This window comes from Trachypithecus francoisi, unplaced genomic scaffold, assembly GCF_009764315.1.
Source record: "Trachypithecus francoisi isolate TF-2019V2 unplaced genomic scaffold, Tfra_2.0 Lachesis_group12, whole genome shotgun sequence".
Lineage (NCBI taxonomy): Eukaryota > Metazoa > Chordata > Mammalia > Primates > Cercopithecidae > Trachypithecus > Trachypithecus francoisi.
In genome coordinates, this window is record NW_022681457.1 from 67,589,158 (window position 1) to 67,605,794 (window position 16,637).

General features: G+C 53.0%; 2 protein-coding genes across 7 annotated transcripts in view; one reads left to right on the top strand and one right to left on the bottom strand.

The window, feature by feature from the left end:
* LOC117092460 (40S ribosomal protein S2-like) overlaps positions 1 to 18 on the bottom strand; it is a 917-nt gene extending 899 nt beyond the window's left edge. The window contains exon 1 of the mRNA XM_033226058.1: positions 1 to 18. This exon is cut by the window's left edge and continues 899 nt beyond it. The gene's annotated coding sequence lies outside the window, so the exon portion shown is untranslated.
* The window catches only part of SIPA1L3 (signal induced proliferation associated 1 like 3), a 313,577-nt gene that overhangs the window by 284,446 nt on the left and 12,494 nt on the right, over positions 1 to 16,637 (top strand). For 5 of the 6 annotated variants that reach the window (XM_033226046.1, XM_033226044.1, XM_033226045.1 and 2 more), the window contains 3 exons: positions 2,965 to 3,186; positions 12,428 to 12,593; positions 13,786 to 14,029. In XM_033226046.1, coding sequence (XP_033081937.1) covers positions 2,965 to 3,186; positions 12,428 to 12,593; positions 13,786 to 14,029 — 632 coding nt within the window. The remainder of the gene's footprint in view (positions 1 to 2,964; positions 3,187 to 12,427; positions 12,594 to 13,785; positions 14,030 to 16,637) is intronic. The other variant, XM_033226049.1, reaches the window with a different exon arrangement.

The window sequence follows — 16,637 nt, forward strand, 5'->3', positions numbered from 1 at the left end:
GGTGTTTTCTCGGAGAAAAAAAGCTCTTTCAGCACTTTAAAAATTACTTTTTATTTCATTCTTTTAAATGAGAAGTCAACAGTTAATTGTATATTTTTTTCTTTTTTATAGAAATGGGGTCTCATTATGTTTCCCAGGCTGGTTTCCAACTCCTGGGCTCAAGGGTTCTTCCCGTCTCGGCCTCCCACCGTGCTGGGATTATAGGCCTTAATTGTATTGATGCTACCCTATATGTGATGCATCATCTTGAAGCTTTCAAGATGTTTATGTTAGCATTTAACTTTATTTTTATTTTTATTTATTTATGTATTTATTTATGTATTTATTTTTTTTTTTGAGATAGAGTTTCACTCCTGTTGTCCAGGTTGGAGTGCAACGGCGTAATGGTGTGATCTTGGCTTACCGCAACCTCCGCCTCCCAGGTTCAAGGGATTCTCCTGCCTCAGCCTCCCGAGTAGCTGGGATTACAGGGGTGCGCCACCATGCCCGGCTAATTTTTTTGTATTTTAGTAACGATGGGGTTTCTCCATGTTGATCAGACTGGTCTCAAACTTCTGACCTCAGGTGATCCGCCCGCCTCGGCCTCCCAAAGTGCTGAGATTACAGGCGTGAGCCACCGCACCCGGCCAGCATTTAACGTTCAATTCTTTTTCTAGGTGTGAATCTCTGTATTTTTCCTACTTGGTGTTTGTTGAGCTTCTTAGATGTGTAATGTTTTTCATCAGATTTAAGAAGTTTCCAACCATTATTTCTTCAAATATTTCTTCTGCCCCTTCTCTCCTCTCCTTCCAAAGTTCCTGATGCACATATGTTGGTACCCTTGATACCGTCCCAAAGTTTCTGCTCCGGAGGAGCTTCTTCATTCGCTGAGCTGGGAACGGGTGGGGAGAGGACAAAATGGGATGAATTTCCTCTATTCTTGCGTAAAGTTCAGTTTCTCGAGCATAAATGCCTCTGAAGTTGTCATACGTGTTTGCTCAGTTTTCAGAGTACTGAAATGGTTGTTTGTGGTCAATTTTGTCATCTCTGGGGAGAAGATTTGCCAGTCTTCTCATTTGACTATAGTCAAAAAGTACCATCCTGTGATAGTGCTAAATGAACCCTCAAAAAGGATTTATTGGCCGGGCGCGGTGGCTCAAGCCTGTAATCCCAGCACTTTGGGAGGCCGAGACGGGCGGATCACAAGGTCAGGAGATCGAGACCATCCTGGCTAATACGGTGAAACCCCGTCTCTACTAAAGAATACAAAAAACTAGCCGGGCGACGAGGCGGGCGCCTGTAGTCCCAGCTACTTGGGAGGCGGAGGCAGGAGAATGGCGTGAACCTGGGAGGCGGAGCTTGCAGTGAGCTGAGATCCGGCCACCGCACTCCAGCCTGGGCGACAGAGCCAGACTCCGTCTCAAAAAAAAAAAAAAAAAAAAAAAATAAGGATTTATTAACTTATATATATAATCCTAGCTGGGTATAGTGGCACACGCCCGTGTTCCCAGCTACTTAGGAAGCTGAGGTGGGAGGATCACCTGAACCCAGGAATTTGAGGCCAGCCTGGGCAACATAGTGAGACGTTGTCTCTGTAAATAAACAAAAAACTAATAATCCTCCCACCCATCGCCCCCCCCCCAGAATGCCCCCTTTTATATACATATGTGTATGTTTTTGCATAGAAAAAGGTTGAGCGGCCGGGCGCAGTGGCTCAAGCCTGTAATCCTAGCACTTTGGGAGGCCGAGACGGGCGGATCACGAGGTCAGGAGATCGAGACCATCCTGGCTAACATGGTGAAACCCCGTCTCTACTAAAAATACCAAAAAAAAACTAGCCGGGCGAGGTGGCGGGGGCCTGTAGTCCTAGCTACTCGGGAGGCTGAGGCAGGAGAATGGCGTGAACCCGGGAGGCGGAGCTTGCAGTGAGCTGAGATCCGGCCACTGCACTCCAGCCTGGGCGACAGAGCAAGACTCCGTCTCAAAAAAAAAAAAGAAAGAAAGAAAAAGGTTGAGCAGCCGCGGTGGCTCATGCCTGTAATCCCAACACTTTGGGAGGCTGAGTTGGGGGATCATCTGAGGTTAGGAGTTTGAGACCTGCCTGGCCAACATGTTGAAACGCTGCCTCTACTAAAAATACAAAAAACTTAGCTGGGCATGGTGGCACACATCTGTAATCCCAGCTCCTGGGGAGGTTGAGGCAGGAGAATCGCTTGAACTCAGGAGACTGAGGATGGAGTGAGCCGAGATTGCACCACTGCACTCTGGCCTGGGTAACAGAGTGAGACTCTGTCTCAAAAAAAAGAAAGAAAGAAAGAAAAAGGTTAAGGGCCAGGCCCAGTGACTCATGCCTATAATCCCAACACTTTGGGAGGCCAAGGCAGGTGGATTGCTTGAGCCCAGGAGCTCAAGACCAGCCTGGGAACATAGTGAAACCCCATCTCTACAAAAATTAGCCAGGCATAGTAGTGCATGCTGGTAGTTGCAGCTACTCAGAGGCTGAGGTGGGATGATCACTTGAGGCTGGGTGGTCGAGCCTGCGGTGAGCTGAGATCGCGCCACTGCATTCCAGCCTGGGTGATAGAGTGAGACCCTGTCTCGAAAAAAAAAGGAGAGAGAAAAGTTAGGAACGAAAAAGAGCAAACTGTAAGCCATAGTTCCCTCTAGAGATGAGCAGGAGGTGGGATCCCCACCTTTAGCTGCATAGGTTGTACCAAGGAGACTGGAGTGAATTTTTCAGATTCCCATAGAGGAACCAAATGTGCTAGAAGGCCATCCTTGGGTGGGACTGGGCGCTGTGCAGGCAACCTTCCCTTTTCTACAGATAGGCGTCTATATTGTTGGAATTTTCCACAGCGGTAATATATTTGTGTCTCTCTTGTGCAAATGAACCTTTTTGATTCCCAGGAGTAAACTTCAATAGCGCTGTCTTGCCAAATGTGGAATGGATTTGGTTTTTTAATCTCTTTCATTTTTGCTTTGCAGTGACATGGGCTCGAGGGTTGGCTACCCCGCTCAGGTTTACAAAACTGCCAGTGCAGAGACTCCTCGGCCCTCCCAGCTGGCCCAGCCCAGCCCCTTCCAGCTCTCCGCCTCCGTCCCCAAGTCCTTCTTCTCCAAGCAGCCTGTGCGCAATAAGCACCCAACAGGGTGGAAGAGAACGGAGGAGCCCCCACCACGGCCACTCCCCTTCAGTGACCCAAAGAAGTAAGTGCCTGGATATCCAGCAAGGCGCTCGCCAGATCCACACCAGGGCGTCTCCGGGGCGGAAAGAGGGTGATGGCACATGCTGTCAGTGTACAGATGACTGTGAGCCAGTGTACACACTGGGGCTGCAGCTGCGAACAGGACAGGCGAGAACCCTCTTAGGGAGCTGGCATTCCAACTGGGGTGACCAACAGTAAATGGAATGAATAAGAGAAGCACGCAGTAGGTCCATGGCGGTTAGCCCTGTGCCGCATCCGGGTGAGGAACATTCCAGACAGAAGGAGTAGCAGCTGCAAAGGTCCTGAGGCAGTGAGTGACACGGTTGCCTGCGGGCAGGCTGGGGTGGCTGGAACAGTTTGGGCCAGGGGAGGGTGTGGGGGCATGAGGTCAGGGAGGGATGGGGACAGAACGCGGAGGGTCTTGCAGGCCACGTGGAAGGGGCTTGGCGTCTGCCCTGAGTGAGATGGAGCTACGGGAGGGCATGGAGCAGAGATGGGGCAGGATCTAAATTGGGCATTCCAGGGTCGCTGTGGCTGTGTGTGGGGAGCAGCCTGCGAGGAGCAGGGAGGAGCTGCTGTCGTGGTCCAGGCGGAGATGAGGGGGCGGGAGCAGGGTGGGGGGCGGAGAGGGTGAGAAGGGGGCGGTTCCGGATAGATTATCTGAAATGGAGCAGACCCGGCTTGCTGGCAGAGTGGATGTGGTGTGAGAGAAAGAGAGGGGTTGAGGATGATGCGGTGCCTTGAAGCCTGGAGAATAGACTTGTCTTGAGTGGGGAGCAGTCTTGGGGAAGGCATAGTAGCTCAATCCTGGATGCTTCGGTGTGAGATTCGCAGGAGACATCCAGACGGAGTCGTCGGGGAGGCCCTTGAGTAAGGAATCCCGGATTCAGTGGAGAGGTCAGGCTGGAGGGAGAACTTTGGGTATTAATCAGCCTAGAGCTGCGAGGCTGGAAGAGCACCTAAGGCAGGGTGTGGATAGAGAACTGTGGGACTGAGACTGAAACCCCTTGGCGTTGAGCCAAAGGAGAAACCGGGGAAGGAGGTGGGGCAGGGAAGGCGGGGAGGTGCAGAGGCGGGGCCAGGGGAGGCGGAGCTCAGGCGAGGAGGCGGGGCCCAGGCCAGGGTGATGAGCCTGAGAACTGACTATATAGGGTTAAGCCTCCCGGAGGTCTCTCGAGGTTTCAGGAGAAAAGGGTGAGGCAGAATTGAGGAGCTGCGTGAGCAGTTCATTTGGGGCATTTTACTTTAAAGTGAAAGAGGAGAGGGGTGTGCAGTTGAGAAAGGGTTTTGTTTTTCAGTTGGAGGATACAGGAGCTAACATTTCCTGAGCACTCACCACATCTAGGTTCAGTTCTAAGTGGTTTGATGCAAATGAATTTACTGGATCCCGCAACAGCTCCATGGGGGTGGTCCTGTCCTCTCCCCACCCCACCCCCGTTTTTGGTTTTTGGTTTTTGGTTTTTTTTTTGTTTTTTTTTTGAGATGGAGTTTCACTCTTGTTGCCCTGGCTGGAGTGCAATGGTGCTATCTCGGCTCACTGCCACCTCCACCGCCCAGGTTCTAGTGATTCTCCAGCCTCAGCCTCCTGAGTAGCTGGGATTACAGGTGTGCGCCACCACGCCCGACTAATTTTGTATTTTTAGTAGAGACGGGGTTTCACAATGTTAGGCTGGTCTCAAACTCTTGGCCTCAAGTGATCTGTCCGCCTGAGCCTCCCAAAGTGCTGGGATTACAGGCATGAGCCACTGTGCCTGGCCCCTGTCCTCCTCCTTTTACAGATGAGGCAGCTGAGGCCCAGAGTCACACAGCTGATGAGGGATGCAGCCTGGATCAGAGCCCAGGAAGCCTGGATCAAGGCTCGTGTCTCTTGAGTGAGGGGCTCTGCCCTCCTCCATCCTGTTCTTTTTAGTGTCATCTTTCATGACCTAGATGGAGACATTCAAATCGGGGGATGACACAGAGCTTGGAGGGAGAGACGTGTCAGGAGACAGAAACAGTGTCCCTGGAGATATCAGCAGGCGAGTGTGCTGAGCTCACACTGAGAGCCAGAGGGGATTCTGAAAACTAGACTGATGATTAAAACTGCTTAAAACCTTAGCAGCCTCCCATGCTCCCAGGATTAATGATGCAGGCTCACATTGACTACGCACATTTTATACCAGGCACCGTGTTCTTTGCCCAAACTCCCGCTCAGACCCTGGATGATCTGTCCCTCACCTCTGCCCTCATTCCTGTCCACTCCCCTGCTCGCTCTGTTCCAGCCACACTGGCCTCTTGCTCCTCCTCAGACTCTCCACGTCGAGGCACACCCCAGGGCCTTTGCACTGGCTCTCAATGCTGCCTGCAGTGCGCTCCCTCCAGATCTTGTCGGGTGCAGCTCACGAGGACTCGCTCTAATGGCACCCCCTCACACACGTCCTCCTGGCCTTCAGTAGCCCAGGCTGTCATTCCGTGTCGCTGTACTCTGTTCCACATCCTGTGTCCCCCATGGGAAATAGGTTCTGCCATCTTGGTCACAAGGCACTTGTAACGTGCCCGGCACACAGGGCATGCTCTATCCTGAACATAAGACGTGTGGATCTCGTTTGATTCTCGCGGCGAACCCAATAAGTAGATACTATAAAGCCCCCACTTTTCAGTGTGCCCCAAGTTGGACCCTGCTGAACCCTGTTACCCTCCTCAACAATCACCCGTGCACACTGCTTCCTCTGCCATGAACCCCCCAAACCACACCCCCACTCTAGGCTCACTCCTGCCCACCCATGTTAATTTGCTGGGGCAGCCGCAACAAAGTACCACACACTAAGTGGCTTAAACTACAGAAATGTACCGTCTCACCGTTGCGGAGGCCAGAAGTCCAAGGTCCAGGCGTTGACAGGGTGGTTCCCTCCAAGGGCGGTGAGGGGGAACCTGTTCCTGGCCTCCCTCCTAGCAGCCAGTGGGTGCCAACACGTAGATGCATCACCCCCGTCTCCGCCTCCTCTTTGCATGACGTTCTCCCTGTGTCTGTGCCCACATTTCCCCTTTCTGTAAGGACACCAATCTAACGGAATTAGGGTCTACCGAATTCACCTGATTGCCTCTGGAAAGACTCTGTCTCCAAATGAGGTCACATTTGGAGATGCTGGGGCTTAGGACTTCAATATAGCTTTTTATGGGGGCCCAGTTCAACCCATAGCACCACTCCTTGGGTATCAACACAGACATGCCTTTCTTGGAGAAGTTCTCTGAACCTCTGCACCAGGCTCAGCCCACCCCCAGCACCTGTCCCAGGCTCGTCCCACCCCCAGCACCTGTCCCAGGCTCGGCCCACCCCCAGCACCTGTCCCAGGCTCGGCCCACCCCCAGCACCTGTCCCAGGCTCGGCCCACCCCCAGCACCTGTCCCAGGGAACAGCGAATGCCACTCCCATGGCAGCTTGCTTCCTCTCTGTCACCCCCACGGGGCCCAGAACAGAGACATCCTGAACCTCACCCAGACCACACACTTAGCAGGAGCTCAGAAGATATACCTGGAGAGACAACAGCCCTATGCAACAACAAGAGCTTTCCCAGTGACAAAATCCGGAGGTGGCTTGTATATATGTGTGTGTAAACACATGTAAACTAAACATATAAAATATCGGGGGGGGACACAAATGAAATCGCTTCCTAGTTCCTTTTAATATTTATTTATTTATCTATGTATTTATTTATTTTTGAGACAAAGTGTCGCTTTGTTGCCCAGGCTAGAGTGCAGTGGAGTGATCGCGGCTCACTGCAACCTCCACCTCCTGGGTTCAAGCACTTCTTCTGCCTCAGCCTCCCAAGTAGGTGGGACTACATGTGCACACCACCACGCCTGGCTAATTTTTGTTTTGTTTTGTTTTGTTCTTCTTAATTTTTGTGTTTTTAATAGAGATGGGGTTTCACCATGTTGGTCAGGCTGGTCTCGAACTCCTGACCTCAGGCAATCCGCCCCCCTCGGCCTTCCAAAGTGCTGGGATTACAGTCGTGAGCCACCGCACGCAGCCCCTTTTAATATTTATTTAGTTGCAGATACATTTTAAAAATCACAACCAGAGCCAGTTGTGGTAGGGTGGCTCATGCCTATAATCCCAGTGCTTTGGGAGGCCGAGGCAGGCGGATCACCTGAGGTCGGGAGTTGAAGACCACCCTGACCAGCATGGAGAAACCCCGTCTCTACTAAAAAGACACGATTAGCCAGGCGTGGTGACGCATGCCTGTAATCTGTTCCACATCCCTTGTCCAGTTACTCGGGAGGCTGAGGCAGGGGAATTGCTTGAACCCGGGAGATGGAGGTTGCAGTGAGCCAAGATCACGCCATTGTACTCCAGCCTGGGCAACAAGAGCTAAACTCTGTCTCAAAAAAAAAAAAAAAAAATCACAACCATATGCAGTGGCTCACAGCTGTACTCCCAGCACTTTGGAAGGCCGAGGCGGGGGAATCGCTTGAGCCTGGAAGTTGGAAGCCATCCTGGGCAACAACATAGTGAGGTACCATCTGTATAAAAAAAATTTTTTCAGCCAGGCGTGGTGGCTCACGCCTGTAATCCCAGCACTTTGGGAGGCCGGGATGGGTGGATCACCTGAGGTCAGGAGTTTGAGACCAGCCTGGCCAACATGGTGAAACCCCATCTCTACTAAAACTACAAAAATTAGCCAGGTATGGTGGCACATGCCTGTAATCCCAGCTACTCGGGAGGCTGAGGCTGGAGAATGGCTTGAACCCGGGAGGCGGAGGTTGCAGTGAGCCGAGATCGTGCCATTGCACTCCAGCCTAGGCAACAAGAGCGAAACTCTTTCTCAAAAGAAAGACAAAAGAGAAAAAGATTTTTTTTCAGGGCAGGTGGATCACCTGAGGTCAGGAGTTCAAGACCAGCCTGGCCAACATAGTGAAACCCCATCTCTACAAAAATACAAAAATTAGCCGAGTATGATGGCAAATGCCCGTAGTCCCAACTATTGGGAGGCTGAGGTGGGAGAATCACTTGTACCCAGGAGGCAGAGGTTGCAGTGAGCCGAGATCATGCCACTGCACTCCAGTCTGGGTGACAGAGCGAGACTGTCTCAAAAAAAAAAAAAAAAATTGCATATATCAAATATTAGCTTAGAATTATTACTTTTGTTCATACATTCCCCTTGTATGTGCTGTAACTCACTAAGCATTTTGGAGATAGTGTCTTTGTTATTATGAGAGGCACTTTTGAGTCATTTCACTCCTAACTCAGTTATTTTAGATTAAACATGTTTTGTTGTCGTCGTCGTTTTTGTGACAGGGTTTCACTCTGTTGCCCAAGCGGGAGCACAGTGGCATGATCACAGTTCACTGCAGCCTCTGCCTCCTGGTACAAGTGATTATCATGCCTCAGCCTCCCAAGTAGCTGGGACTATAGGCGCCTACCACCATGCCTGGCTAATTTTTGTATTTTTAGTAGAGAAGGGGTTTTACCATGTTGGCCAGTCTGGTCTTGAACTCCTGACCTCAAGTGATCCACCTGCCTTGGCCTCCAAAGTGCTAGCATTACAGGCATTGAGCCACCACGCCAGGCCCAAAATTCAAATTTACACAACAGAGGCAAATCAGAGATGATGTCCAGTGCCGTCAGTCAGAACCTGGAGGCTGGTTTCTTCATTGAGGTTTTGAAAGGTAAAACATGCACAAGGTAAAAACCAAAATACTACAAAAGGGTTTGCAATAGAAAGTAAGCTTCTCTCCCTTCCCTGGCCCTCAGTCATCCTGCTCCCTCCCTAAAAGCAACCATTGTTTCATTTCTACATTCTCCCAGAGTTCCAAACGTGAGCACACACATGATTGTGAGGGCTTCCCTTGCACCCATTTTATTAATGTGGTCACCTCCTGCATATGAACTGCTTCCTCACTTGCTCTTTCTCTTCAAGTCTCTTTTTTTTTTTTTTTTTTTTTGAGGCGGAGTCTTGCTCTGTCGCCCAGGCTGGAGTGCAGTGGCCAGATCTCAGCTCACTGCAAGCTCCGCCTCCCGGGTTCCTGCCATTCTCCTGCCTCAGCCTCCCAAGTAGCTGGGACTGCAGGCGCCCGCCACCTCGCCCGGCTAGTTTTTTGTATTTTTAGTAGAGACGGGGTTTCACTGTGTTAGCCAGGATGGTCTCGATCTCCTGACCTCGTGATCCGCCCGTCTCGGCCTCCCAAAGTGCTGGGATTACAGGCTTGAGCCACTGCGCCCGGCCTTTTTTTTTTTTTTTTTGAGACAGGCTATCACTCTGTCACCCAGGCTGGAGTGCAGTGGCACCATCATAGCTCACTGCAGCCTCAACAGCCCAAGCTCAAGCAGTCTCCTGTCTCAGTAGCTGGTCCCATAGGAGTATACCACCACACCTACCTAGTTTTTCACTTTTTGTGGAGGTGAGATCTCAGATCTCACTGTGTTACCCAGGCCGGTCTCACACTCCACACTCCTGGGCTCGAGTGATCCTCCCACTTATGCCTCCAAAAGTGCTGGGATTACAGGCATGAGCCACCATGCCTGACCTCAGTTTCTTGGCAGTAGTTCCATATCAGTGTGTAGAAAGCGATGTCATTCTTGGCCGGGCGTGGTGGCCCATGCCTATAATCCCAGCACTTTGGGAGGCCAAGATGGGCGGACCACCCGAAGTCAGGAGTTCAAGATCAGTCTGACCAGCATGGTGAAACCTTGTCTCTACTAAAAATACAAAAATTAGCCCGGCGTGGTGGCAGGCGCCTATAATCCCAGCTACTCGGGAAGCTGAGGCAGGGGAATTGCTTGAACCCGGGAGGCGGAGGTTGCAGTGAGGCAAGATCGCACCACTGCACTCCAGCCTGGGTGACAGAGCAAGACCCTGTCTCAAAAAAAAAAAAAGAAAAAAAGAAAAAGAAAGTGAATCCCTCACGTATCCAGTATTAGAAAGGAAAGTTTGGTAAACTCCAGTGTACCAAGCTGAGCTATGTGTGAGTTTTCTAAAAATGGTTTCACGCTATCCATACTTCTTTTTCCACATGATGTGGTATCTGGGAGAGCCTCTGCATGCCATGTGGATCTGCCATGCGTCTCTGGAGGGTGTGATTCTGGGTGGTGGACCCGGCCCTTTCCCAGCTGGGGGCTGCTGTCTGCTCCGCAGGCAGGACCCTGGGAAGTGTCCGTGTACACGTGGCACTGTGGACTCATGTGAGCCTTTCTGAAGGACGCGTTTCCAGAACTAGGACTGCTAGTGCAAAGAGCAAGCACATTTTATTCATGCTTCCGGGAGTTCTTAGCATGCCTCTCTTGAGTGGAGCCTGTGGGCAGTGCACTGGCTGGGGGGCGTGCTGAAGGCCAGGCCTGCTTCCTCATTGCCGGGAGATGGGCACCACGAGCCCTGCACAGAGTCAAACTCCCCTGTGCAGGGCATTCTGGGAAATGTTGGAATCAAAAGGGGTGGGGGAGTCCCCTTTTGATTTGTGTCTGTCTCTCTTTCTCTTTGTCTCTCTCTCTCTTTCTCTCTTTTGGATCTAAAGCTTTTAATTTGCCCAGAGAATATACTTCCCCGATATTGACAGACCCAGCATTACTCTAGGCCTGGATTTCCAATCTGGGGAGCAATATGACCTGACAGGGAAAAAATCTGGCCCTGCTCTTGCCCTTCCTTTGTTAAAATCCCAAGGCTGGCAGCTGAGAAAGAGAAAAAGGAAATGCAGTCGTTAAAACCCTCAGGAACCCAAGACATCTTATTTCTTTCCCGGATTCAAAGACTCTTTTTCTTTCTTGCGTTACAGAATGAAGAATTCCAGGCATCAGCTTTTATTAAGCTAATTTTTATTATTTTTATTGTTATAACACATGATTATGTTTAAGTAAATTCAGACAGTTCAGAAGGATATCAGATGAAAAGTCCCATTTTTCCACCTAATAAGATTCCTACCTCTCAGAGGTTATCATGGTTCATAATTTCTTCCAGAAATTGTTATCTGCAGACAGAAGCATATTTTTAAATCCAGTGTGGCTGTTCCGCACACCATACGTGTTCTTTCCTGCCATCTCTGATATCCACGTGACAGTCAAGCTTGGCAGTGGCGTGGGTAGGCTCTGCAGCCTGGCGGCCTTGATTTGAATCCTGGCTCCTTCGCTCACAGGCTGTGTGACTTGGGACAAGTGGCTAAACTCCTCTGTACCTTAATAGCCTCATCCTTGAGATGGATACCAGTAGTCCTTAACACATATGGCAGTGGCGGGGTGGGGGGGATCAAATGAATTTATAAGCTGGGCACAGTGACTCATGCCTGTAATCCCAGCACTTTGGGAGGCTGAGGTGGAAGGATCGCTTGAGCCCAGGAGTTTGGGACCAGCCTGGGCAACATAGTGGGACCCCATCTTTACAAAAAAATTAGCTGGGTGCAGTGGCATGCGCCTGTAGTCCTCGCTACTTGGGAGGCCGGGGTAGGAGGGTTACTCGAGCCCAGGAGGTTGAGGCTGCAGTGAGCTGTGATCACAACACTACATTCCAGCCTGGGCGACAAAGGAGGCTCTGACTCAAAAAAAAAAAAAAAAAAAAGAAATTCCCCCCCACCCACACACAAATGACACATATATGTTCCAAGGGAAGCCCAGGCCTTGCTCTGGCATGGTTCACATTCTGCTGGGTAGACTGACAACAGGCAAAGACGCAGGCTGGGCACAGCGGCTTACGCCTGTAATCCCAGCACTTTGGGAGGCCGAGGCGGGGGGATCACCTGAGGTCAGGAGTTCGAGACCAGTCTGACCAACATGGAGAAACCCCGTCTCTACTAAAAGTACAAAAATTAACTGGACGTGGTGGCGGGTGCCTGTAATCCCTGCTACTCCGGAGGCTGAGGCAGGTGAATAGCTTGAACCCAGGAGGCAGAGGTTTCAGTGAGCCGAGATCACTGCACTCCAGCCTGGGCGACAGGGAAAACTCTGTCTCAAGCAAAAAAAAAAAAAAAGCCTCTCCCCTCACACAGGGGGTCTGTCTCTGTGCATGTGTTCAGCATGGGCCTCCCCCACTGGCTGCCAACTCGGTGCTCATGGCCGTGTCCCCGGCACCTGGAACAGGACAGCACAGCAGGCTCCGTGTGGTTCCCAGGAAACGTTTGTGGGAGGAGGGAATGGATCCAAGCCCCTCTCTGCCACACGTTCGCTGGGTGAAGGAGAGAAGGCGTCCCGTGGGAGCCGGTCCTCTTGAATCGTAACAGCTTTGAAAAGTGGCTTGAGCCTCCCTGGCACCCCTCTGACCCTGACACTCTCATTCCAGGCAGGTGGACACGAACACCAAAAACGTCTTTGGACAACCGAGGTTGAGGGCATCCCTCCGAGACCTCCGGTCGCCACGTAAGAACTACAAATCCACCATCGAGGATGACCTGAAGAAACTCATCATCATGGACAACCTGGGGCCAGAGCAGGAGAGAGACGCAGGAGTACGTAGCGCCCTGTCCCCAGCTCCTGACCCCCAGCTTCCAGTGGGATCTCATCCGGGTGGGCGGGGAGAAGGACTGTGCTCCCCACAGTCCCATCGTGCCCCCAGCTTTCAGCATCTGCCAGTCCTGTTGAGGGGTGTGGGCTCGTGGCTGGGAGTGAGGGCAGCACATTAGTCTGGGATGGAATCACAGGATGAGCCCAGGCAGGCACACAGGAATCTACCGCATACCGAGAACCTCGTACAACTGGAGGGACCTGGGCCTCGTGCCCTCCTCCTCCAGCCCAGGACAGAAACAGCCACATCCGCCCAGACCACAGGGACTGAGTGGAGCAGGGGCTCCCAGGGAAAGTTCAGGCTCTTGTTACTCAGGGACGGGGGTGGAAAGAACAGTAGGCGCCAGGGAACCTCCGTGGCATCTGCTTCCCTTCCCCTCCCAGCCAGGCCTGCCCTGCTCATCCTCACTGCCAGGTAGGAGCTGTTTTGTGGGAACCGAGATGGACCCCAGCCTCCCCAGGGTTGGGTCCCACCAGCCCACAGCTGGGGGAAGAGAGCACATCAGCCTAGCACTACCCACTGGGGTACCAGCACTGATTCTCGTGGGTCCAGCTTGCCTCCCACCACCTTCCCCCAACCCGTCAGGCTTTGATCACCAGCCCTTACCCAGAGCTGGAGGGTGGGGTTGGGGAGTGGGAGTCCCCAGGGGGACATGGAAGCGCTTTGGTCAGAAAGGAGGCAGAAGACCGGGGTGGTGGCTCACACCTGTAATCCCAATACTTTGGGTGGCCAAGGTGAGAGGATCACTTGAGCCCAGGATTTTTAAGACCAGCCTGGGCAATATAATGAGACCCCCATCTGTATAAAAACATCTAAAAATTAGCCAAGTGTGGTGGCACACACCTGTGGTCCCAGCTACTTACCTGGGAAGCTGAGATAGAAGGATCCCTGAAGCCCAGGAGGTCGAGGTTGTAGTAAGCTGAGATCACCCCATTACACTCCAGCTTGGGTAACAGAGTGAGACTCTTGTCTCTTTAAAAAAAAAAAAAAGAAAGAAAGAAAGAAAGAAATCAGGCAGGAATGGATGCTGGGTAGGTAAGGACTCGCCACCGATGTCCTGGAGGGGAAGATGCCTCTGAGGACCGTGGCTACGAGCCAGTCCATGACCTCCCCCAACATCCCACCCACCCCCACAGCAGTCACCGCAGAAGGGCCTGCAGCGGACGCTGTCCGACGAGAGCCTGTGCAGCGGGCGCCGGGAGCCCAGCTTCGCCAGCCCCGCTGGCCTAGAGCCAGGGCTCCCCAGCGACGTGCTCTTCACCAGCACCTGCGCCTTCCCGTCCAGCACGCTGCCTGCACGCCGCCAGCACCAGCACCCCCACCCGCCCAGCGGCCCCAGCGCCACCCCTGCCACTGGCAGCGGCTTCCCCGAGAAGAAATGTGAGCCTGGGCCCCCTGGGACTGGCGTGGTATTTACCCCAAGGTTGGGAGGTGGGATGCCCAAGCAGGGGCTCACCTGGAGGTCAAAGGCTAGAGGTCATCAGTGTCGGGTCCATCTTGGAGGAATGGGATTCGCAGGAACTTCGGGGGGCCTGATGGTGGGGCACCAGGTGTCACCCAAGGAGCAAGGGATCGTTGGCCAAGCATCAGAGGGTCACCTGGGAGTCAGGAGCACCCAAGGATTGGAGTCACCTGAGACCAGAGAGGAAGTCCACCCTCAGGGTACAGGCCTGGGGAATGGGGCTGCCCAGCTGCTGCCCCAGCACCCCCCAACCCTCCCGCCCGTTCCAGCACCAAGCGGTTTGCTTCATGAGCATTTTATTTGCTTGCCTGACTCCCCCTATGTTTGCCACACTTGGGGGTAGTGCATGGTGTGACTTGTCCCCTCCTTAATCACCCAGCAAATATTTACCAAGCATTCCCCTTAAACAGGTACTGCGCACACCACCCCCATCAAAAGCCACGAGCCAGCTGGGGTTGGCCATGCCCCAGATGCACCCTGTGACCCCTTATTCACCCCCTAAGCCCCCCGCAACTGAAAGACAGTACGTAAGTTTGCACCATGCGCACTGGGTGGCAGACCTGGCCTGGAGGGACGTGAGGCTGTTTAGGGTCCATACACCCCCTACTTAGTACTAGCGATGAGGAGCTTGGGGCAGAGCGCTGGCATGCCACTGCGTGTGGGGTGCCCCTGACCTTTCTGGGTGATCCAAGCACATCACAAAGTAGATGTTCAGCCACTGCAAAGGAAGGGGACAGCAGCCACCGCAGAGAGGTGGTGACAGAGGACACAGACACAGCATCTGCATCTGCACATTATACACAGCATCTGCACACTTAACTCTCTCAAATCCAAGCACATCTCAAATTCAGGGGCATGTGCTACCCCAAGGGTCTCAGCTGAGGGGCTGTGCCTGCCTGTGCCATCTATACAGAGCCTCCTGTGAGCTGTGGGGGATGGGGTGGAGGAGACTCTGCGACTTTTATGAAGGGCGGTCTATCTCCCCCGTTAAAATTCCCCCACAGACTGGGCACAGTGGCTCATGCCTATAATCTCAGCACTTTGGGAGGCCAAGGCAGGCAGATCACTTGAGGTCAGGAGTTCGAGACCAGCCTGGCCAACGTGGTGAAACCCCGTCTCTACTAAAGATACAAAAATTAGCTGGGCATGGTGGCTACAAAAATTACAATTACTAATACAAAAATTAGTCAGATGTGGTGGTGCATGCCTGTAGTCCCAGCTACTCAGGAGGCTGAGGCAAGAGAATCACTTGAACCCAGGAGGCAGAGGTTGCAGTGAGCTGAGATCAAGCCGCTGCACTCCAGCCTGGGCGACAGAGCCAGACTCCATCTCAAAAAAAAAAAAAAAAAAAAAAATTCCCCTGCAGCTTCCTGTTGCCTTGGCATTTGCATCTGCACTCCTTGCCCTGGTGGTGTGGGGCGCCCACCTCTGCTCCTCCACCTCGCAGAGCCTTGCTTTTGATCACTCAGTACACCAGACCTTCCCAGCTCAGGGCATCCTGCACGGCTGTTCCCTCCGCCCGCCATGCTCTTCCCTCAGTCGTCTTCTGGGTCACTCTTGTGCTTCAGGGTTGGCTCCATTCCTGCTCTTTCCTGGAAGGCTCCTCCAAGCCCTGGGCTGGGTCCCTGCCCCCATCTCAATTCCAGAGCTTCCCTGCCCTCCTATGTGCTCCCTTTCTGTTCCTGCAGTGCCTGCTGTGGGCGGGGCGCTACTCTAGGTGCCAGGATGTGGCCCTGAGCAAGGCAGAGCACACCCCTGCCCTCACGGGGCTGCCCACTCCAGTGGAAATTTCCCTGCTCCCCAGGCTTCCCTCCACGTTCCTTCCTCGGTCTCTCCTCCTTGCTGCTCTGTTTCTGCCTAAGGCAGGGCTGGTCACAAAGTAGATGTTCAGCCACTGCAAAGGAAGGGGACAGCAGCCACCGCAGAGAGGTGGTGACAGAGGACACAGACACAGACTCCACAGGTCGATCTGAATTCCTCCAGCTTGCTGTACCTCATTCTTTCCATCTTGACTCAGATGCCCTCTCCTCCAGGAAGCCCTCCCTCCCCCTACCAGGCTGAGTCAGGCACCTCCACGGGCCCCGTCGCCCCACCGCTGGGTTTCTCTCACCCCCTCCATCCCCCCTCACTGCCCTGTACCCCCATCACCATCCTGAGCTGTCACTAGATGAGAATATGTCTGTCTCTACCACAGTACCGGGGGCCCCCCAAAGACGAGGTTGTCTTTGTCTGAGGTTGTCTCCATCACTGCTCTGACCCCAGCTCAGGGCCCTCTGCCTCACACAACACACACATACCCTTCTCAGTCCATCTGACTCCCCCACACCCCTGAGCTGGGGAGAGTCCCATCTGGCCCCAGTGTGGCCAGGGACCCTGGGCCTCTCCGTTTCTCCACTGCCTGCTCCAGAGCGCTTCCCAGGCCCCATCTCAGATGAAGAGACATGGTCATTCCTGGGCTGGGCTTCACTAACCAAGTGCCCTCCACACCAAGGAGCCTGTCACACGGTGCTGCTGATGCCCTGTTCA